Below are 24,693 nucleotides of genomic sequence, written 5' to 3'. Positions count from 1 at the left end.
ATTCAGCACATCCGTACAACACCATATAGTCCTTCCTCTCATGGACTATCAGAGAGGGTGGTCCAAACTTTTAAACAAAGTTTTAAAAAGCAGTTAACTGTGTCTGTGGACATGTAGTTGCCGTATTTCTTATTCAATTAGTGTACAACACCACATGTGACCTGGGATTGCTCCAGCAGAATTCTTGATGGGATGATAACTCCGGACTCATTTAAGTCTTGTTCTTCTAAATCTTGGGATACTGTCAAGCAGCATCTGGAGTCGCAGAGGAGGTTCCGCAATTACGGGATGTCAGGGTGAATGTTCCATGTCGGGGACATCATTTATGTACGGAATGGCAATGGTGCACTGTGGGTCCCGGGGGTGTTGCTGGACCAGACTGACTCGGTCTCGTATAGGGTCCGAGTACAAGGGAAAACCCTTACGAAACGTGGGGACCATTTGACTAGGCATGACATCACCTATCGCGACGTTCCATCAGCGGTAGTACCACTGACGCTGCTTGGGTTGAAGGCCCAGCCATCTGGGTTGTCATGTCCGGCCCAGCAACGGTTCTGCGATACGCGTTCCGATATGGACCCGATATATTGCACCCGCGGCGGCAGCGACAGTGTGTCCGGCACTGAGGCCCCTATGGTTCCCCTTCGACAGTCAGCCAGGAAGCGGTGTGCATCAACCTGTTACACTTCACCCGGCCCAGATACACCGCCAGCAGATGTTCAGCTGCTGGCTAAGTGACGCAGAATGCCTCTGGCAGTGGCAGTTTTGAACTCTTGTGGGGAGGCATCCTATAAACCCATGTGGACTATCCGTCCTTGATCTCCCTGTGGGATTCATCGAATACCGGCTCCCTAGGTAGGGCTCGTTATGGCAGGGGTAAAGGCAGGCCCAACTCGGAGCCTGATCAGATCTATCCTCTCAGCAGGGTGTGCACTGGGAGCAAGATACTGTGCTAAGCATGTAATTGTGAATATGTAAACAAATTCACCTTGGTTCATGACAGCTTCCTTATATTAAGTATGTTAAGTATTAAGTAATATTAAGTATGTACATTAAGTATGGGGCTGTTTAGCACAGGGCTAAATCGCTGGCTTTGAAAGCAGACCAAGCAGGCCAGCAGCACGGTTCGATTCCCGTAACAGCCTTCCGGAATGTGGCGACTAGGGGCTTTTCACAGTAACTTCATTTGCAGCCTACTCGTGACAATAAGCCATTTTCATTTCATTTCAAGTAACATTTTTAAAAAAGGATGAATTAAACCATGTTTGATGTCTGCATATTTGATGTCTCCAAAATTAAAGCCACCTATGTTTGGCCTTGTGACCACCAACAATAGTTGAGTTTAAGAAAAATTAAAAAAAATTTGGTGAGTGATGATACCAGTAGCTACTTGTAAAAAAAACAAATGTCTACGACATTAGTTCTATAGTTCAAAACTGGGTCCAGTGCCACAAAAGATGATTTTTATTCATATATTTAAAATTTTGTTCAGTATTGAATTGTAATGGCATCAACATATGAATCTGAATGCAGAAAATAGGTTTAACAAAAATGGCAAGTTTAGCCCTGAAGTCAAGTTACTGCACACCTCATAGCAATTTCTGCTGCACATTTTGACTTTGTACCCTTAAAGCCATTAGCATTGTCATTTGTGAGTGGATTGTTTTGGATCTGTTGCACATGCAAGACATGGGCTGAAATAATTTGGTGTTATTGGAATACCAATAAATGATGATTTGTGATTATTTTTATTACAGTAACATAGGCTACAAAGTGAATGGAACAAAATAGATTTTTTTTTAAACATAAGTATTACCAATGATATCCATGTGTTTTATATTTATAAGCCTGGAATTTAGCTCTGCAGTGTGAGGACTGCACCAGCAGAATGAGGGAGTTTTTCACCCTTTCTTATCAGGTGTGTACAAACTCTATTTTTTGCATCTTATTCAAATAAATAATTGTGCTTAATCTGAGATGAATAGTGAATTAAGCATAAAAAGCATGCAATTGTGATATTAATAAAGTGGTTGAACATGGTGCTGCTTCAAGTATCCGTGCAATAATTATTTTCCTCATATATTATAATTCGTCTTTCATGATTAGATATGCAAGTACAAAAATCGAGTCCCTCAAAGTGACTTTTGAATGCAGCTATTAATCTCCTGTGGCATTGCAAACAGTAAGTCAGGAGAGGGTGCAGAAGAACTGAGGATAGAGACGTTCGATTTTAACTTTGGACTGAGGTATAAGACAACACAGTTGAACATATAGGGCGCGGTTCAACCGCCATGTTGCATGAGCACGATCCAGGCGTGCTGGGTGAATCGTGGGAGAGATCAAAAGCAAAATATATGCCCAAAAATGGTGAGAAGGTCATTAAGCCTAATTTGCATTCATTTCAGTCTCATTGGCGAGATTGAAGTTGAAGGCTTCCTGGGAGTCAACCAACTCCCCAGCAAGAAGTGGCGCAAGAGTTGTTTAGTACTCCTTTCCAAAAATGGAAAACTGATACAAAGGCTACCGAGGGGATTGAGCAGGTGAGGAGCCCTTTCCATTTACCGGAATGCAGCTCAAGGGCACCGGAACTGCTCCCCCACGCCGGGGGAGTGGGGAATGGGTGTTGGGGTTGTTCAGGGGGGCTTGAGGAGTCCAGGTCAGGGGTCGAGCTGGAAAAGGGGTGGTGAGGGGCTTTGCGTCTATGACACCCTCAAGCCATCTTTAAATATTGTAAAGATCCATAATGGTCAACCACAGCTGCAACCTGACTGGCCCATCAAACTCCCAAGACCGAACCATGCTGCAGGTTCTCTCATGAAAGTCAATTTCAATCCCTTTGACTGTGAGGAGCCTCTAGCTTCACAGCTGAAGTCTTATCACAAAGGTGGGATTAGCCTTGTTAGTTGTGATAGCACTTCACGTTCCTGAAGTCTCAAGTGCCTCCCGAAGGAACAGATGCAATGTCTGAGAAGATAATTAGTGGGCTGGATGTCCTACAACGTTTGATGCCTGAATAATAATCCTGTACTCTAGGAGCACCATGGAGGCAGTTGTCACCAATCAAACACTAAAGAGCAGCGCTTCACCACTGAGGAACCTCTCGCGGCCAAAGGGTAAGTATCTGGATGAATGGAGGACTGCTGAGCACAACTTTCCTCATGTTGCTGGCAGAAGTTTGGGGTCAAGGGATCCTGATCTGGCGTGGGGTGTGTGCAGAGCGATGTTTTGCAGCCCAACTAGCTCGTTGAAGGACACTCTCAGAGAAGGTGGTACAGTCATGGTAAGGGTGGGGGTGCTTAGGAGATATGAGGTTCCTGGGATGGAAGCCCCAAATCATTTTCGACCTCTCCTCTAATTCCTTCTGCATACAAATATGTTCGCTCGTGGTGAATGTATTCACCGTAATGCATGCATGATACCGTAACATAAGAACTAGGAGCAGGAGTAGGCCATCTGGTCCCTCGAGCCTGCTCCGCCATTCAATGAGATCATGGTTGATCTTTTGTGGACTCAGCTCCACTTTCTGGCCCGAACACCATAACCCTTAATCCCTTTATTCTTCAAAAAACTATCTATTTTTACCTTAAAAACATTTAATGAAGGAGCCTCAACTGCCTCACTGGGCAAGGAATTCCATAGATTCACAACCCTTTGGGTGAAGAAGTTCCTCCTAAACTCAGTCCTAAATCTACTTCCCCTTATTTTGAGGCTATGTCCCATGGTTCTGCTTTCACACACCAGTGGAAACCTATGACCTGGAAGTGGTGATATGAACTGCTTCCAGGTACTGTACTGTAACCCCGGTATGGCTCCGCCTTCACCGGGGTCATATATAGACCGACCGCCTGTGGGCGGCGTTCATCTGTACTACTGACTCTGGTTTGGCAAGTTCATGACTAATAAAGCCTACTGTTCACTCGCTCTCCCTGCCTCTCTGTGAATTGTAGGTATATCACCGCTAAAGCTGTCATTGCTGTGCTGGACACAGCACCACATGTGCAGGGGGCCGCCGCACACCCTGAAGAGTCGTCCACCCATCAGGTTGAGGAGGGGGCCAGAAGTGAAGGGGGGGGGTCCAACGACATGCCCAGATGTACAATAAGTCATTGGTCTTTTCATGAGCTGACAGACAGCAAATGCAGCAGAAGACTGCATCTCAGCAGGCAGACAGTGCGGCACATGTTGCACAACCTCGCGGACATGGCATCCCATGGAGGAGGAGGACACCCGCCACCGATGGCCTTGAAGGTCACTGCTGGCCTAAGTTTCTTTGCCACCGGTCATTCCAGGGATCAAGTGCGGACCTGTGTAACATTTTGCAATCTTATGCCCACAACTGCATCAAGAAGGTGGCGAATGATCTGTATGCCCGGCTATTCGGCCTTATGACATTCGACCTGGACCAGGCCTCCAAGATGTCCAGGCTGTAGGATCCGTCGTCATTGCCAAGATGCCCCATATCCAGCAGGGCATCAATGGCATGCATGTAACCCTGCGAGCTCCGGGGCATCAGGGAGTTCCCTATATTAACAGGGAGGGGTTCCACAACCTGAATGCCCTGATTGTGTGCAATCACCTCCTGAGGATCCTGCGCATTCACGCTACCCTGGGAGCATACATGACAACTGCATCTCAGGGCATTAGGCCATCCCCGGTGCCTTCGAGGAACACCCCAGGATGTCAGGTTGGCTCATGGGGGCAAGGGATACCCTCTGAGGTCGTAGCTGATGGCGCTTAAGCGGAGGACTGAGGCGGAGACCAGGTATAATGAGGTCCGTGCCGCCACCCATGCTGTCATTTGCCGTGCATTGGGCTTCTCAAAATGCGGATCTGATGTTTGGACCGCTCTGCCTGAGCCTTACAGTACATGCCCCAGAGGGTCTCCAGGTTTGTGGTAGTCCTCTGTGCCTCCACAATCTGGCAGGACCGCACGGTGGCGCAGTGGTTTGCATTGCTGCTGCACAACGCCAGGCATCCGGTTTCAATTTGGCTATGGGTAACTGAGTAGAATTTGCATGTTCGTCCCGCGTCTGCGTGGGTTTAGTCCGGGTGCTCGAGTTTCCTCCCATAGTCCAAAGATGTGCAGGGTTGGTCGATTGGCCATGCTAAATTCGCCTTAGTGTGCAGGTTTTTAAAAATATATATTTTTATTTCAAACATGGCGAAACATAACCCCAATTCTACTTGGAAACATCGATAAAATGGATATCTGTAGCTTGAATAGTTTGTAGTTTTTCGTTTAGCAATGTCAATGAAGACAATCCCCATCTTCTTCCCCTTCGCGCCCAGTTACTGATCACGAACAGATCCTTGAAGATGGCGATTAACTGCCTGCACCTGAGGCGGAACCCTTCCTCTGGCCTCCTGATAGCAAATTAAATATTGTTCTAGTTTTGGAAATTCTACCATGTCCGCCAGTCAGTCTGAGGCCCTAGGTGACGCTGCTGATCTCCACCAAGTAGGATTCGTTGCCGGGCTATCATGGAGGCAAAGGCCAAGACATCGGCCCACCTCCCCTCAAAAAGCCTCGGTTGGTCCGACACCCCGAAGACTGCCACCAGCAGACATGATTCTATCCTAACCCTCACGACCTTGGACATGGTCTCAAAGAAGGTGGCCCAGAATTTGACCGATCTTGAGCAGGCCCAGAACATCTGGGAGTGGTTTTCCGGCCCGCCCTGGCATCTCTCACATTTATCCTCCACTCCTGGGAAGAGTCCACTCGTGCGCTTTGGTTCGGTGTGGTATATCAACCACCTTCAGTTGTATTAGGCACAGTTTGGCACGAGGCGTTCAGTCAAGCTCGAGGTCCAATTCCTCCTCCCACCTCTCCCTTGTTTCGCCCAGTGGGGCCCTTATTTCCTCCAGTCACCTATATATGTTGAGATTTTCCCTTTCCCAACTCATCATGCAATATCAATCTGTCCAGCAAGGTGTGCTTCGGCAGCTGAATGCCTCTCTGTAGAGAAAGTCCCGGATCGAGAGATATCTGAACTCGCTCCCTTCCTGGAGTTAGAACTTTTCAGTTAGTCTCCAGGTTTGCCAAACTGCCATCCATGTCCATGTCCTTAAACGTCATTTCCCCTTCACTCCCTCTTCCAGGTTTTGTAGGTTGCGTCCATTTCAGCTGGTTTGAAACAATGGTTGTTACAGATTGGTGCCAAGACGGATATGTCCCTCAGCTTAAAGTGGTGCCTGAGTAGGTTCCAGGCCTTTAATGATGCAACCACCACCAGGCTCGTCGAGAACCTGGCCGGGGTGAAAGAGAGTGAGGGAGTAACCAGTGCCTGCAGGGAAGTCCCTACACATGATGCTTCCTTGATCTGCACCCACTCCGCCCCTGGCTCCCCATGCCAACCCTACAACCTTTCATCGTTTGCTGCCCACAAGTTGAGCAGAAGAATTGGTAGTGCCAGTTATCCCGAGCGTTGCCTCTTTGCAAGATGCTGCTACGTATCCTGGGGTTCGTCCCCACCCATACGAACGCCGAGATCAACTTGTCTACCTTGGCGAAGAATGATTTGGGAAGGAAGATAGGGAGCGACTAAAATCCGAATAGGAACCTTGACAGGACATTCATTTTTTTCACTTGTACTCTCCCCAGTAGGGAGACAAAAGTTAGTTCCACCTTCACAGGTCTGCCTTCAACCCTTCCACCCAACTGGTTAGGTTTGATTTGTTGAGTCAGGCCCAGATGTGAGCTATATGGATCCCCACATACCCAAACTTAGTTTGGGCCAACATGAATGGCAGCGCTTCCTGCTCCACCACCTCGCAGGGGGTTGACTGGAAAGATTTTGCTCAACTCCGGTTTAGTTGTATCCTGAGAAGGCTCCAGTCTCCCTCAGGAGCTCCATTATCTTTTCTATGCTGGATCGGGTGACTGAGACATAGAGCAGCAGGTCGTCTGCATAGAGAAGACTCTATGCTCCCTGCCTCCTCTCTCAATGCCTTTCCACCAGCCAATAATCTGCGTGTGTTACCAGAGAGAACAGCAGCGGGGACACCAGGCATCCCTGTCTTGAGCCTCGTGCAACCGGAAGTATTACGAGCTGGTGATGTTCGCCCAGACACGCTCTCACGGTCGAGTAGGGCAGATTGCGGGCCTTTATGATGTGAAAAAACCAGGTGACCCCTGAGTGACAGATCGTCGTGCAGGGTGTGGAGTCGGTCCACTTGTGCGCTGGCACATGTACCTCGGGATAGGGCATTGGGGGGCTCATTGATCTTACCAGGGCGATACAAAATCTCGTAATTGTAGCTGGATATTTCGATCCTCCACCTCAAGATCTTATCATTTTTGATCTTGCCCCGCTGTGTGTTGAACATGAAGGCAACCGACCGTTGGTCGGTGAGGAGAGTGAATCTCCTGCCGGTCAGGTAATGCCTCCAATGTCGCACAGCTTCTACTATGGATTGGGCCTCCTTCTCGACAGAGGAGTGCCGAATTTCGGAGGCATGGAGGGTGCGTGGAAAAAATGCCACGGGCCTGCCTGCCGGGTTGAGGGTGGCGGCCAGAGCGACGTCTCATGCATCGTTCTTGACTTGGAAGGGGACCGTCTCGTCGACCGCGTGCATCGTGGCCTTGGCCATGTCGGCCTTGATACGGTTGAAGCCCTAGTGAGCCTCGGCCATCAGTGGGAAAACGCTGGAGTGAATGAGTGGGCGTGCCTTGTCCACATAGTTAGGGACCCACTGGGCATAGTACGAGAAGAACCCCAGGCATCATTTGAGGGCCTTGGGGAAGGGGGAGTTCCATGAGTGGGCCCATGTGATCAGGGTCGGGCCCTAGAACTCCATTTTGAACCACATAGCCGATGATGGCTAATCGGTTAGTGCTGAACACGCACTTCTCCTTGTTGTAGGTTAGGTTGAGGAGTTTGGCGGTGTGGAGGAATTTGGAACGGTTAGCGTCGTCGTCCTGCTGGTCGTGGCCGCAGGTGGTGACGTTATCCAGGTACGGAAAGGTGTCCCGTAGTACGTACCGGTCAACCATTCGGTCTATCTCCCGTTGGAAGACCGAGACTCCACTAGTGACACCGAATAGAACCCGAAGAAGTGGTAAAGGCGGCCGTCCGCTTCAAACGCGGTGTACGGGCTGTCCGCCTTGCGAATGGAGAGCTGGTAGTAGGCAGATTTTAGGTCCACTGTAGAGAAGACCCGGTACGGTGCAATCTGGTTGACCATATCAGATATTCGTGGGAGGGGGTATGCATCGAGCTGCGTGTACCGATTGATGGTCTAACTGTAGTCAACGACCATCCTGTTTTTCTCCCCAGTTTTTACAACAACCACTTGGGCTCTCCAGGGGCTGTTGCTGGCCTCGATAATACCTTCCCGTAGCAGTCGCTGACCTCAGACCTGATGAAGGTCCTGTCCTGGGCGCTGTACCATCTGCTCCTGGTGGCGACGGGTTTGCAATCCGGGGTGAGGTTTGCAAACAGCGAAGGTGGGTTGACCTTGAGGGTCGTGAGAGCGCAGACAGTCAGGGGTGGTAGGGGCCAGCCAAATTTCAGGGTTAGGCTCTGAAGTTGCACTGGAAGTCCAGGCCGAGTAGCAAGGTAGCGCAACGGTTGGGTAGGACGTGGAGCCAGAAGCCACTGTACCGTCCGCCCTGGATGGTGAAGGTGGCGGTGCAGTACCCAGGGATCGCCACGGAGTGGGATCCGGAGGCCAGGGAGATTTTTTGGTTAATGGGGTGTACCGTGAGGAAGCAGCGCCTTACCGTATTGGGGTGGATGAAGCTCTCAGTGCTCCCAGAGTCCAGAAGGCATGATGCCTCGTGCCCATCGACCTTCACTGTCTTCGACGTGGTCGCAAGGTTGTGCGGTCGAGACTGGTTGATCGTGTTGGAGGCGAGACGCGGCTCATAGTGGAAGGCCCCTGGCTGGTCGGCGGCGATTGCAGGTGATGAGCGGCCCGATGAGCAGGGGTCCTGGGGCGGGGAAGATGGCGGCGCCCATGGGGCGCATGTGGCGGGCAGCGTTAAAGATGGCAGCGCCCACGGGCCCCACGTGTCCTGAGGCGAGCACGATGGTGGCGCCCAGGGGCCGCACGTGGTCTGAGGCGAGCAAGATGGCAGCATGCACAGGCCGCACGAGGTCTGAGGCGAGAAAGGTGGCGGCGCCCACCGGTCGCACGTGGGGGTTGCAGGGACAATAGCGGTGATTGAGCAGGCCTGGCACACAGCAGTGAAATGTCCTTTCTTCCCGCAGGCCTTGCAGAGCACGCTCCGCGCCGGGCAGCGCTGCCGGGGGTGTTTTGTCTGTCCGCAGAAGTAGCACTTGGGTCCCCCGGGGTTGGTTGGCGGCGCAGGCTTGGGGTTGGCTGGGGGCGGTCGCTGGTGGGGTCCACGATGGGGTGTCGCTGACGGGGTCCATGATGCCCAGGAAGTGGTGGGGGGAGGGGGGCGTGCGGTCGGGGGCGCACGCCTGTACATTGCTGGAGGCGACTGTGAATGAGATTGCGAGTTTCTTGGTCTCCGCGAGGTGGAGGGTAGTCCCTTCTAAGAGGCGCTGACCCTATGCCCGTAACGAAAGCATCTCGATTTAGAAGTTCAGAATGTTCAATGGCCGAAATGGCCTGGCAATCGCAGTATCTCGTCATACGTGCAGGGCACGCCAGAAATCTTCCACAGACTCACCGGGGAGTTGATGCCGGGTGGACAGGAGGTGCCTAGCGTAGATTTTGTTGGTCTGCTGAGTGTAGTTCTCCTTCAGTAGCGCCATGGCCTCAGTGTAGGTAGGCGCGTCCCGGATGAGGGGAAAGATATCGGAGCTCAGCTGCGTGTACAGGATCTGGAGCTTCTGTGCCTCTGAGGGTGGTTCAGTCGCAGATCCGATGTATACGTCAAAGCAAGCTAGCCAATGTGCGAAGGCTGACTTGGCGTTGTCTGCTTGAGGGTGCAGCTGCAGGCGATCAGGCTTAATGCGGAGATCCATCGTTTTAAAATCTCTGCGTAGTAAGTTGATGCACTGTCAATTACGACGAGACACGAGTAGAGGGTAATCGAGGCTTTATTACGCAGAGCTGTGTAGCCTCCCGCAGCTGCTGCCGAAATGGCTGCAGCTTGGAGAGCCCACACATTTATACTCCGCCTACTGGGTGGAGCCAGCAGGCAGGGATCTACCCCCGTACGTGTAGTACAGGAGCCTTACCGTAATCCACCTCGTATGCGATATATATGCAACAATGGTGACTACCACAATCACCTGCACTCCACCGGTTTTTCTTCAGTATCAATGAGATTGAAGCCTGTGCTAATGTGGGTAGCAAGGGCTCCCTCGACAGTAAGCTATTGAACATTCCCAGCACTGCCAAAACCTTTTGTAGAAGTCTACCGGGAACCCATCTGGTCCCGACGCCTTCCTAGATTGCATGGAGTTGATGCGCTCCATAACCTCCTCCGGATCCAATGAGCTTCCAGTCCCTGCCCCCTTTCCTCCTCTACCACCGGAATGCTAGCCCTTCCAGAAATTGCTTCACCTTCGAGTCGCCCTCTGGAGGCTCAGACATCCCAGACCGGACGAGCTATTGATGGTCAGGTTACTACAGGTTTTTTCAGGTTTGGTGCCCATTCATCGAGTCAAAAAGATCCTAAAACGAGTATCCAGACTGGAGCCACTTTTTGTGCAACCGCTTGGCTCATGGCCGCCACCGGATGTCAGTGTGCAGGTTAGATGGGGTTACAGGGAAAGGGTGGTGAACCTCTTTCAAAGCGTCAGTCCAGGCTCGATGAGCTGAATTGCCTCCTTCTACACTATAGGAATTCTATATTTCTCAGTGGAGCGATATGGGGCGTCTTTTGAGGAGGTGGTCCAGGAGGGACTGGAGTGCGACCCTGAGGAGTAGCTGGAGGATGAAGGACAGGTGGCCGCAAGTAAGATCAAGAAGGCTCTTATCATCTCCAGATTCTCCTGAGTTGAGATTGTGTCCGTCAGCTCAACACCCACCCCCCGCACCCAATCACACCGCTCCCTCCCCAACCACCCTGTTTCCCCCCTCAAAGGTCTATGTAACATCGCTCCAGGGTGATGGGCCTGTGTTGGCATTGTCAGTGAGTCCCGATACAAGGGAGGAGAGTACTGACCACTCGCTGTGAGGAAAGCTCTGGTACTCACACCCATTCTCATAACAGAGTCTGTATCGGGGCTTTTGATCTTGAACAAATGTGGTTGGGGAAGTGGGGGGGACAGGTCCGCCATGAAGACTAAAATGACAGTGGCTTCACATGTCTCAGTTCTGAAATGTTTGAATGGTGAACATTTTAATGTGATCGATTTCCATTACCCCAGCTATAGATAGTGACTTCACCAGTGCTCACTCAGTGCTCCTCACACTTCTTGTTCCTCCGTGGTCTAGAGCTACATCTTGGTGTGTCCCCAGGATGAACATCAGAGGTGGAAGCAGCCCGCTGCTTTTCATGCCCTGTGACCTTTGATGCCCTTGGCGGACGACCTTTGGGGGGGCCTGGAGCCGGAAGGCCACAGCCAACATAGCGATGTAACAGGCGTCGCTGTGTCACAATGTTATGCTCGCTGCCCTTGAATTACGCAGGTGTCAGAAGGTGGGGATAGTCTCCTTGGTGGCAGGCCCCAAGATGGGGTCCAGTGCTTCCTCCCGCCTGAGGCTGCCCTTGGGGCCCTGGATGACTCCATGGGACAGAGGATTAGCTGGAAATTAGCTCCTGAAGCCTCTTGGGTCATTTGGCTCTGACAGTCCTGGAGGCTCCCCATTGCCTGCACCATGGTGCTCTTCAGTGACTGGGCCACGCTTTGGAGTGCCTCGGCAATGTCCACCTGCGTCTGGGAATATCCTTCATCGACTGGAACATGATGTTGCAGCCCTCAGCCATGGTTGTCAGACTGGGCCATGCCTTGGACACCATCACTCAAGGTGCGGATGTTGTGCTCTAGGTTTTGCACTGCGGTCGCCACCCTAGCAATGTGGCCCTGCGTGCCACGCATTGGCAGCATCATCTCCTGTGCCTGAAGGCTTAGGGACTCCTCCAATCAGCCTTGCATTGCTGGAATGTCATTGACACACATTCCAGAATGTCACGGCTGTGTCCTGTCATCTGCATTAGCTCTGGGTGGACCTTGTCCAAAGGCTTGAGGTCTAGCTGGGATCCAGCTGAGTCCTGGGGTCCAGCAGACCTCCGATTGCTGTCTTCCTTGAATGTTCCTGCCTTTACCTGATGTGCATCAGCAACTGTGGGTTTCACAGGGAGTGCCCACAAAGACTGTCCACCGATTTTGCCCACCGAGGTGTGTGACTCTGCGCTGGTGGAAGGTGTAGCTGATGGCTGTGACCATCGTCGGTGTTCTACTCTGAGCTCTCCTCCAAGGTGGCCTCTTGAGTGGCGTGGGGGTGACACTGGATGGCCTGGCCTTATCAGATGGTGATCTTGCAAGACAATGGACATTGTGGTCAGTGAAAGGGAAAGGTTAGTTTTGTGGGACCCCAACAACTCACTTGAGGCAGGTCATTTGGTTAAAGTGACAGTGAATCCTCACTTCTCTTGAGCAGGCCAACCTCGCAGTTGGTCTCCTCGGGCAATTGAGGGGTGGCAGGCGGGTCTAATGCCATGAAGATGGTAACTTTCCCTTGCAGTTCATTTAAGGTCTTTCGATAGCGATCCTTCTGATCATGCTGCTCGCACTCACTACAGCTGCCAATGCCTCCCAGGCGGCATTGCTGATCCTGCTGCTGGTTCTCCGACAGCCTTGGGGGAACAGAGTTCCCCGCCACTCATCCACAGCGTCAAGAAGCCTGACCAGGTCAGCATTCCCAAAACGAGGAGCATGTCTCCGTGATGCCATCCTCATTTCTGCCTGAGTGGGTGCTGGGGGGGGGGGGGGGGGGGGGGGGTTTAAAAGCAGCTCCCCCTTGTTAATGGTGAGCAGCTGAGGTGCGAGTCAGGTATGTCAGATTCACGTGGGGGCTCATTGTTTTCGCCAAGTGTGGGTGAACATGCAATCTTACCATTGCAGCCAGTGAGAAAAACCCCACTTAACTCACCCAAAAGGACATTTTAAGATATTTTGGATGAATCGTGCCCATAGTTTCTGTGGGGAGGTAGCAAGAGAGGGGAGCTTCAGACTGACAAGAATGTGGGTCTAGAAACAGGAAGAATCAGTAGGACATGAGGACTAAACAGGATTGGGACAGAGCTTGATGGGAAAGAGTTTCGAACTTTTACTAGGAACCGGAGAGCGGAAATGGCAATGAAGACATAGACAAGAAAAGGAAGGCTGGGGAAGTGAAGTTGAATTAAAAATAGGGCCAAGATTATTACATGGTTTTTAAACTTGGACTGGGAGTGAAAGGTCATTACAGGGTTAAAGTTGGATTTGGAATGGATTACTGGATATGATTAAGGAAGATGTCGCAGGAACTGAGGGAAATAAGCCATAAAGGCCCTGACTGTCACTGGAATCAAGACAAGGAATTATGAAAAAAACTGCAAGTGGGGGAAAAATATGGCTGACGGCACAGTGGTTAGCACTGCTGCCTACGCTGCTGAGGACCCAGGTTCAAATCCCAGCCCTGGATCACTGTCCGTGTGGAGTTTGCACATTCTCCCCTTGTCTGCGTGTGTTTCACCCCCACAAACCGAAGATATTCAGGGTAGGTGGATTGGCCACGCCAAATTCCCCCTTAATAGGGGAAAAAAATTGTGTTTTCTAAATTTAAAAGAAAGTCAGGCTAGGAAGAGCCTAAAGAAAAGAAAATGTCCTGAGAGAGGAGCCAGAATTTTAAAATAAATTCATGGATGTGGAGCTGGGATGAGGTGGAAGAGCTCAGCCTATGTTTTAACAAAAAAATGCTTTCGAAATGGGAACTGAGGGAAAATGGTATATTGAAAAGCTGTCATCTGTTTAGAAACATTGCCTGGCTAGTATGTTCTGAAGGTAAGAGTGAAAGCTGGGAACAGGCTGGGAAAAGCATTCTTGTGCTGATGAACAGGACTTTGAACGGGACAAAGATTGGTGTCTTAATTTTAAAAAAAGTCTCCCAATTTCTGGGACCAAAGCACAGAGCCAATTTAATAGAAGAATGGGACGTTAGGCTAAAAAAAAGACAAGTGCCGGAGATTTTGTGCAAGACATATCACAAGAGGAGGGGAGTCAAAAGAGTGCAAGATGTGTCTGTTCTCCTACATGATGCTTATCTCCTGATAGTGACAAGTCAATTAGCAAAATTGATACCTACGCATGCCATATGTGATCATAGACTTTGTATCCAAAGACACAATGTATTAACTTTGTAATTCTGTAAATCTGCTTACAAACAAGAGCTTCTTAACAACCCAGAGGGCAGTTCAGTGGCTAGTGATCAAGGTAAATATGGACAAATATACATGCCTTTGATCCAGGGTCTAGAGTTAGGTTAGAAACACTTAAGCACTTATTTTTTATATGAGGAGGACAGTTGAGAGAGTATGAACAAGTTTTTCTTTTGTCCAATGAAGTGAAGAGGTTCACTTACCTTTCAGTTTTCAGTCTCTGGAAGGTTGCCTTAACTTTTCTGCTTTCTGAAGCAGGTGAATCTGCCCTGAACATTCAATATTTTCAATATTGGAACACAGTTTTCTGTTACAACAATTCTTTAATGGAAGAGGATCTGAGCAACAGACAAGCTGAGTGCAGATCAGAAAGAAGGAAAATATTCACACTCTCCAGTTAATTATTTTGAAGCACAATTGCTATTGAAAAATGTTGTTATAATTGTTTATTTAAATATATAGGGGTGAAACTCAATTTTGACGTCATTGCAAAGGAAAATTAGGTGGATTGTATAATGGGCAGGTGATTTGCTGCCTTGTATTTTGCACCACCGGCCCCGCCCCACCACCAAAATTGAATTTCACCCACATGTTTATTTTTCTTGATCTTTGCACAGGGTCTATCTGTGTATCATATTTCTCTTTAGCTTTCACAGATGGTCTCAACTGACAAAGCCATTCTGATTGGTCAAAAGACTTGTTTATTAATGGCCGCAGCAGCTAGTCTGGAAATTGGTCGGAAAGCAACAAATACTTCAGAGCAGGTGTGACAGGCTTACATTTGGGAGGATTGTTGTATTGACAAAGACAAATTGTAAACTATACGCAGACTGATCAGTTATATCAATTCATACAAAGAAAGTAACAGCACAGGAACAGGCCCTTCGGCCCTCCAAGCCTGTGCCGACCATGCTGCCCGTCTAAACTAAAATCTTCTACACTTCCTGGGTCCGTATCCCACTATTCCCATCCTATTCATCTATTTGTCAAGATGCCCCTTAAATGTCACTATCGTCCCTGCTTCCACCACCTCCTCCGGCAGCGAGTTCCAGGCACCCACTACCCTCTGTGTAAAAAAACTTGCCTCGTACATCTCCTCTAAAACTTGCCCCTCGCACCTTAAACCTATGCCCCCCCAGTAATTGATCCCTCTACCCTTTGGAAAAGCCACTGATTATCCACTCTGTCTCTGCCCCTCATAATTTTGTAGATATCGATCACGTCGCCCCCCCCGTCTTTCCAGTGAGAACAAACCAAGTTTATTCAACCGCTCCTCATAGCTAATGCCCTCCATACCAGGCAACATCCTGGTAAATATCTTCTGCACCTTCTCTAAAGCTTCCACATCCTTCTGGTAGTGTGGCGACCAGAATTGAACATTAGACACCCAAGTGTGGCCTAACTAAGGTTCTATACAGCTGCAACATGACTTGCCAATTCTTATACTCAACGCCCCGGCCAATGAAGGCAAGCATGCCGTATGCCTTCTTGACTACCTTCTCTACCTGTGTTGCCCCTTTCAGTGACCTGTACACCTAGATCTCTCTGACTGTCAATACTCTTGAGGGTTCTACCATTCACTGTATATTCCCTACCTGTATTAGACCTTCCAAAATGCATTAGCTCACATTTGTCCGGATTAGACTCATCTGCCATCTCTTCGCCCAAGTCTCCAAATGATCTGAATCCTGCTGTATCCTCTGACAGTCCTCGTCGCTATCCGCAACTCCACCAACCTTTGTGTCATCTGCAACTTACGAATCAGACCAGTTACATTTCCAAGTCATTTATATACACTACAAACAGCAAAAGTCCCAACACTGATCCCTGCGGAACACCACTAGTCACAGCCCTCTAATCAGAAATGTAGCTTTCCATTGCTACTCTCTGCCTTCTATGACCTAGCCAGTTCTGTATCCATCTTGCCAGCTCACCCCGATCCCGTGTGACTTCACCTTTTGTACCAGTCTGCCATGAGGGACCTTGTCAAAGGCCTTACTGAAGTCCATATGGACAACATCCACTGCCCTACCTGCATCAATTATCTTTGTAACCTCTTCGAAAAACTTTTATCAAGTTAGTGAGACACAACCTCTCCTTCACAAGACCATGCTGCCTCTCGCTAATACGTCCATTTGCTTCCAAATGGGAGTAGATCCTGTCTCGAAGAATTATCTCCAGTAATTTCCCTACCACTGACGTAAGGCTCCACCGGCCTGTAGTTCCCTGGATTATCCTTGCTATCTTTCTTAAACAAAGGACCAACATTAGCTATTCTCAGTTCTCCAGGACATCACCTGAAGTCAGTGAGGATCCAATATTTTTGTCAAGGCCTCAGCAAATTTCCTTGCTAGCCTCCTTCAGTATTCTGAGGTAGATCCCATCAGGCCCTGGGGACTTATCTACCTTAATATTTTTAAAGGCGCCCAACACCTTGTCTTTTTGGATCTCAATGTGACTCAGGCTGTCTACACGCCCTTCTCCAGACTCAACATCCACCAATTCCTTCTCTTTGCTGAATACTGATGCAAAGTATTCATTTAGTACCTCGCCCATTTCCTCTGGCTCCACACATAGATTCCCTTGCCTATCCTTCAGTGGGCAACCCTTTCCCTGGTTACCCTCTTGCTTTTTATGTTTGTGTAAAAGGCCTTGGGATTTTCCTTAATCCTATTTGCCAATTACTTTTCGTGACCCCTTCTAGCCCTCCTGACTCATTGCTTAAGTTCTTTCCTACTTTCCTATATTCCACACAAGCTTCATCTGTTCCCAGCCTTCTAGCCCTGACAAATGTCTCCTTTTTCTTTTTGACGAGGCCTACAATAGCTCTCATTATCCAAGGTTCACGAAATTTGCCGTATTTATCCTTCTTCCTCACAGGAACATTCCGGTCCTGAATTCCTTTCAACTGACACTTGAAAGCCTCCCACATGTCAGATGTTGATTTACCCTCAAACATCCACCCCCAATCTAGGTTCTTCAGTTCCTGCCTAATATTGTTATAATTAGCCTACCCCCAATTTAGCACATTCGCCCTACGACCACTCTTATCCTTGTCCACCAGCACTTTAAAACTTACTGAATTGTGGTCACTGTTCCCAAAATGCTCCCCTACTAAAACTTCTACCACCTGGCCGGGCTCATTCCCCAATACCAGGTCTAGTACAGCCCCTTTCCTAGTTGGACTGTCTACATATTGTTTTAAGAAGCCCTCCTGGAGGCTCCTTTACCTACTCTGCCCCGCTAAAGCCCTGGCACTAAGTGAGATCCAGTCAATATTGGGGAAGTTGAAGTCTCCCATCGCAACAACCGTGTTGCTTTTACTCTTTTCCAAAATCTGTCCACCTATCTGCTCCTCTATCTCCGCTGGCTGTTGGGAGGCCTGTAGTAAACCCCCAACATTGTGACTGCACCCTTCTTATTCCTGATCTCTACCCATGTAGCCTCTCTGCCCTTAGTACAGCTGTGATATTCTCCCTTACCAGTAGCGCAACTCCGCCACCCCTTTTACATCACCCCTCTATCCCGCCTGAAACATCTAAATCCTGGAATGTTTAGCTGCCAATCCTGTCCTTCTCTCAACCGGGTCTCTGTAATGGCAACAACATCATAGTTCCAAGTACTACTCCAAGCTCTAAGTTTATCTGCCTTACCCGTAATACTTCTTACATTAAAACACTTCAGACCACCAGACCTGCCGTTTACAGCAACATCTCTCTGTCTGCTCTTCCTCAGAGCCCTACTGGCCCTATTCCCTAGTTTTTCCTCAATGCTTTCACCCTCTGGACCTATGCTCTATTACCCACACCCCTGCTATTCTAGTTTAAACCCTCCCGTGTGACAGTAGCAAACCTCGCGGCCAGGAAAATGATATTTACTTTTTCTGAGACATAGGATGGGATTCTCTGACCTCCCAGTCATGTGTTTCTTGGCAGTGGGAAGGGGTACCACCATTCGCTGTGCTCCCGCCAGTGTGAATGGGAATTCTCATCAAAGGCCATCCATGCCCGCACCAAACCTGCGGGCAGGGGTGCACTGCCAGAGGGGCCAGAGAATTCCGCCATCAGCAAACGGCTGGAAAATTTTGACCACATTAACCAACCGCACCATACCCTCATCAATGAATATAATGTGGCAATGCCGGCATTGGACTGGGGTGAACACAGTAAGAAGTCTTACAACACCAGGTTAAAATCCAACAGGTTTGTTTCAAATCACTAGATTTCGGAGTGCTGCTTCTTCCTCAGGGTGAATGAAGAGGTGGGTTCCAGAAACATATATATAGACAAAGTCAAAGATGCAATACGATACTTTGAATGTGAGTCTTTGCAGTTAATTACATCTACTGGTCCAGATGGAACAACTGGAGAGAGGGATAATCACAGGTTAAAGAGGTGTGAATTGTCTCAAGCCAGGACAGTTGGTAGGATTTCGCAAGCCCAGGCCAGATGGTGTGGGGTGAATGTAATGTGACATGAATCTAAGGTCCCGGTTGAGGCCGTACTTGTGTGCGGAACTTGGTTATAAGTTTCTGCTTGGTGATTCTGCGTTGTCGCACGTTATGAAGGCCGCTTTGGAGAACGCTTACCCAAAGGTGTTCTTCAGGACGCGCGACAACTCAGAATTGCCAAGCAGAAACGTATAGCCAAGTTACGCACACATACGTTCTGGAACCCACCTCTTCATTCATCTGAGGAAGGAGCAGTGCTCCAAAAGTTAGTATTCTAAACAAAGCAGCATGGTAGTACAAGTGGACAGCACTGTGGCTTCACAGAGTCAGGGTCCCAGGTTCAATTCCCTGCTGGGTCACTGTCCTGTGCGGAGTCTGCAACGTTCTCCTCGTGTCTTCGTGGATTTCCTCTGGGTGCTCCGGTTTCCTCCCACAGTCCAAAGACATGCAGGTAGGTGGGTTGGCCATGATAAATTGCCCTTAGTGACCAAATAGGTTAGGAGGGGTCATTGGTTACGGGGATAGGGTGGAAATGAGGGCTTAGTGGGTTTGGTGCAGACTTGATGGGCCAAATATCCTCCTTCCGCACTGTACGTTCTATGTTCCAAATCTGTTGGACTATAACCTGGTATTGTAAAGACCTCTTACAATGAAATATAAACAAGTTGCTTCACCATATAGATGAACTATTTGAAATTTTTGGAATCAAATTTGTGAATGACATCAAATTGGCATTTGTACAGAGAAAGACTGCAACAGGAATGCAAACTTCTGGTGGGGGTGGGGGCAATGTACTGAACAGTAACATGAAAGGTGGCTCTCCTCTAAAGACTTCAACTTAGGTCCTTTTAACCCTGGAAATCAGCATTGAGCCAACAAAAAAAAACATCCTCACCCTAAAACAAACAACTACCCGAGGAAATGCCCTCAAGTCAACCAAGAAACCGGAAAGCTAGTAAGAGCAGCAACAATGAGGAGAGGAAGACCCAGACTGCAGACACGAGGCGTGAAGCAGAGCAGGACATGGCAGATCAAGCGGGATTGTGAACGCAAATGCCAGCCCATCCACTGACGGGACAGTGGATGGAGCTCCGAACACAAAGCTCTTAAACTGGGGCTCCATTAGAGAGGGACCTCATGGTGACTGTGAAGGTGGCCTTGGTAATTGCTCTGTGCTTCCTTCAAAGAGATGCTGGAAAGGGGCGGAGCGGCGGTTGGAGCCCCAGGAGCGGGAACTGGAAAAAGCAGCCGTTGACCACCGGCGATCGATTGTCTCACTCTCCGAGTGCAAGATTGGTAGTGCCCCAGGGAGCGCTCAAGGGGGAATGTGAAATATGTCCCACCGCCAGAACCTCAGGATTGTGAAAAAATGAAATGAAAATCGCTTGTTGTCACGAGTAGCTTCAGTGAAGTTACTGTGAAAGCCCCTAGTCGTCAACATTCCGGCGCCTGTTCGGGGAGGCGGTTACGGGAAATGAACCGTTGCTGCTTGGCCTGCCTGGTCTGCTTTAAAAGCCAGCGATTTAGCCCTGTGCTAAAACCAGCCCCTGGGCAGCACGGTGACGCAGTGGGTTAGCCCTGCTGCCTCACGGCGCCAAGGTCCCAGGTTCGATCCCGGCTCTGGGTCACTGTCTGTGTTGAGTTTGCACATTCTCGCCGTGTTTGCGTGGATTTCGCTCCCACAACCAAAGATTTGAAGGGTAGGTTGGATGGCCTCAATAAATTGCCCCATAATTGGAAAAAATTAATTGGGTACTCTAAGTTAAAAAAAAGGTTTTGTCGGGCTACCTGAGGGCACGGAGGGCAGAAACCCAATGGGATACGTAGTGCAGATGCTAGGGAAGGTGGTCGGTGCAGGGAAGCATTCCCAAGCTTCCAGAAATGGACAGGCCCCAAGGTCGCTCCGACAAGGCCCAAAACAGGCAGAACCGCCATTGACGATCATAGCAAGCTCCACAAAATTTCAGGACAAGGAGCGGAGTTTGAACTGGGTAAAGAGAACACGGTCCTGAAGACGGGAAAGGGCATACAATCGGCATATACGAGGACATTGGGGCCTGCCTGACCAAGCGCTGGGCTGAGTTCAACGGGGCCAAGTTGGCTCTGTTAAGAACAAAGTGCGGTTGGGGTTGCCTGTACCCGGCAAGACTCTGGGTGAATACACAGCATCAGGGGGAGTATTATTCAACACGCCTGGAGAAGTAGACAAGCCCATTCACAAAAACGGGCTGGAAGATGCCATAATGGACACACGTGAACCACCTGACAATGCTCTTTTCATGTTATTATGTCTGTCCTTGGCGCACTCTGGAATGAAACATCTGCATGTCCTAGGGAGGGGGATAAGGCTGAGACATACAGAAGCGAGAAAGATGGGGTGGGAGGAAAAAAAGGGCAAAGGATAGGAGGGAAGTTCTCTGGGGTGGGGGGTGATGGAGGAAGCTGACAAACATGCAAGAGCATGGAACTAAGAGGGGAGGGGGAGCCACAGAGCAGCTCTCAAAGGGGAGGGAGCGCCTGCAGAAGGGGGGGTCAGAACAAACAGGGTGGGGGAAGGAGCGAGAAGGGGGAGAGGCGGGGGAGAACTCACAGGAGCACGGGAGGGGGGATAGGGAAGGGTGGTTTACTAGCACATTGGGGCCTCTGACGCCCGTCCCTGTTGCTAGGGGTACATTGGCTGGAGTGACCCTTGTAGGAGCTCCGCGGCCCCTGTCCGGCCGCCCCCTGTAAGGAGCTGCTGTTGGCATTAGCCTTGAGTGGGCTGCGTGATGCCCCTCTGGGGGCGTGGTATGGGGGCAGGTGGATGTGGGGGCTGGGGATGTGATGGAGTTGGGGCAGCCATATGGCCGGTAGCACTCTGCAGAACAGGGGCCAAGGTGGGTGGTCAGTGGGGTGCGTAGCGAGATGGCTGCCTTGGAGGCCACAGTCGCGGCCTCCTGCATGTTTTACTTCCTCTGTCCCTCATCAGCCACAGCACATGATTCGCGATTTTAAAAGCTTAAGTGAATCACACCTCTGGTTATTGCCCCCCACCACCCCCAGTGGAGGCGGAGAATCGCGGAGGCCCTGGAAAATACAGGTCAGGCCTGCTAATGATATGCAAACTCCATTCACTGTACTTGTGAAAGGGAACGTATTGACAACAGCTGTCGAGGTACCGGAGAATTGGGATTTGGCGTGAACCCAACATGATTTCGGCGTCAAAACCAATTCTCCGCCCGATCCGCCTTTCACAATTTCAGCATCGGCTGACAGAGAATCCTGTCCAAAGTTCTCCCAAATGGAGAATTTTGCCCTAGACCTCATCAACTTAAAACCCCATCCATTCATTAGTGATTACATTTGCCAGGACAGTTGCCTGAGCACATTTTAAGTGGAAAAAATCCCAATAGAACAACTTATTTTTCTTCCCAAACTGATGCCAATGTCCCATGACTCGAAACCCTTACCTCCCACACCATTCTTTCAGCTATGCATTTAACCTTCTAATCTATTTATCCATGTGCCATTTTGCACATAGCTCGGAACAGCCCAGGGATTATGACCTGTGAGGATCTGTGCTAACTATACTGCCCCCTATCACGACTATATTCACATGCATTCACCTGATTTGATTGGCTTCCTGCGGAATGGCGCCATGTATAGATTCCACCTTGCAGGCTTTTCTCTCCGCATCTAAGACAGCAAGAAACCTTACCTATTGGGTAAGGACAAGGAGAGAGGTTCCTCCACCATAGGACCTTGGCTCCTTTTACTTATCTGACACCCAGTTACACCTTTTTCCTATAACCAACTTGTGCCACTTCCTAACCTAAATGGCGTGACTGGCCCCTGAATCAAAGTGTCAAGCTAACTTACTGATGCTGCACATTATCTGCATCTCAGACTTCAGCTATAGTTATGGCACTTCACCTATCCTACAATACATGCATAACATTGACCTACATGAACTTGTATAGATTGGTATGGTATGGTGATTGACTGGGAATCCTTTTGGTCATGATGAAGATTTCACTTTGGTGAACAGAAGCAAACAAATTAATGTATGAGTGAAGTTTGCAAAATGAAACAATGTTTGCTAAAAAGATTTTGAAATACAGAGTTTTAAATTATTAAGAATCTCTACACATGTGCATTCCATGATAATTATTTTGTCCTTGTAGATTGCAAGTCTGACTCGAGCACGGGAGCATATTCACGTTTGTTGGGAGATTTGGGCGACACTCAAATCCACAGCAGCAGGTCAGTGATCAAGAACAGCCTGAAACTCTCAAACAGAACAAATCTTAGAGCACTCACAGAGGTTACATGCCTGGACGCATAGAGCTAAAGGACCTTAATGTTTCTAGGTGCAATAATCAATTCCTTTTCTGAGTTGGACATTGGCAGTGCAGTCTTGAATATGGCCATTTTATTGTGCGACCAATGTCATTGTTTCTCTTCCTTTGCAGGTGATGTCTCAAAAGATCCTACAGAAACCCTGTTGCTTCTTTATGAGTTTGAAGCCAGGGCTAAGCTGAATGATCCAGAGATAGAGAATATAATAGAGAAAGTGTTGCACTTCAGCAGATAGAGCCTAAAACACTGGAAACTTTGGCCTGTAAGCATTACGTTTTCCAGTCCTGATGAGCATCTTGGATAAGTTGCTTGTGGATAATTGTTGATTTGTTAGATAGAATCATAATTATAATAAAAATAATTGAAGGTAATACAGGGATAAAGCAGGGTAGTGGGACTGACTGGATTGCTGTGCAGAGAACCAGCACTGTCATGATGGGCCAAATTGCCTTCTGTGCCATAAATGACTATTTGACAACTTAATGTGGCTGAATATACTGTAAGCCTCATATCAGTCTCTTGCTTTTCGTCCATCAAATGGCTACGAGTGTACCAAATCAATTTTTTTCTGTTTTTCTTGTCATTGGTCAGACATTTAATGTATAAGTGTCTGTCATGTTTATCAATAGCCCTACTCATCAAAATACAAGTTTGCAGATAACAGATAAATTGTGTACATAGTGAGGAGCAAGGTCTTAGATTACAAGACGATATAGGCTGGAAGAGTGGTATTTGGAATTGGACCACGAAAAGTGTCAGAATACATTTTGGGAGGACTAACAAGGCAAGGGAATATACAATGGATGGTCAGACTCTTAAGAAGTACAGAGGATCAAAGGAACTTTGATGTGCAGGTTCACAGATCTCTGAAGACAGCAGGACAGGTAGATAAAGTGGTTAAGAAGGCCAATGGGATCCTTACCATATATATATATCCTTGCATTAAATATTAGAGTTGGGAGGTTATGCTGGAGCTGTATAAAACACTGGTTAGGCCCCAGCTGGAGTCGTGTATAGTTTTGGTCGCCACACTATAGAAAGGAAGTGATTGCACTGAGAGGTTGCAGAGGAGGTTCACCAGGATTTTGCCTGGGCTGGATCGTTTCAGCTATCAAGAGACATTGGATAGGCTGGGGTTATTTTCCCTGGAGTAGAGAAGGCTGAGGCGGACCAGATTGAGGTGTCTAAAATTATGAGGGACATAGGGTGGATAGGAAGGCACTTTTCCCACTAGTGAAGGGATCAATAACTTGGGGGCATAGATTTACAGTAATGGACAGGAGATGTGAGGAAAAACGTTTTCACCCAGATGGTGGTTGGAATCGAGAACTCACTGCCTGAAAGGGTGGTAGAGGCGGGAACCTCCACAACGGTATTTAGATGAGCCCTTGAAATGCCATTGTCTACAAGACTCAGGATCAAGTGCTGGAAAATGGTATTAGAATAGTTAGGTGCTTGTCCGTCGACAGTGGACGCGATGGATCAAAGGGCCTCTTTTCCTGCTTTAAAACTGTGATTAGACACTGTATATGAGCCTTTTATTTCAATGCTGCCTAAAGTGAATTGCTAACCAGTCAAGATCCTTCTAATCCAATATGAAATAGTTACCCTCTAATTC

General features: G+C 48.9%; 1 protein-coding gene across 1 annotated transcript in view; it reads left to right on the top strand.

Moving 5' to 3' along the window:
- The window catches only part of tex11 (testis expressed 11), a 304,551-nt gene that overhangs the window by 258,084 nt on the left and 21,774 nt on the right, over positions 1-24,693 (top strand). The window contains 5 exon segments of the mRNA XM_038775694.1: positions 1,848-1,918; positions 14,935-15,051; positions 22,901-22,979; positions 23,189-23,293; positions 23,296-23,337. Coding sequence (XP_038631622.1) covers positions 1,848-1,918; positions 14,935-15,051; positions 22,901-22,979; positions 23,189-23,293; positions 23,296-23,337 — 414 coding nt within the window.

The sequence above is a fragment of the Scyliorhinus canicula genome, chromosome 17 (genome assembly GCF_902713615.1).
Source record: "Scyliorhinus canicula chromosome 17, sScyCan1.1, whole genome shotgun sequence".
Lineage (NCBI taxonomy): Eukaryota > Metazoa > Chordata > Chondrichthyes > Carcharhiniformes > Scyliorhinidae > Scyliorhinus > Scyliorhinus canicula.
Note: the sequence above shows the minus strand (reverse complement) of the source record. Positions and strands in the feature narration are given on the sequence as shown.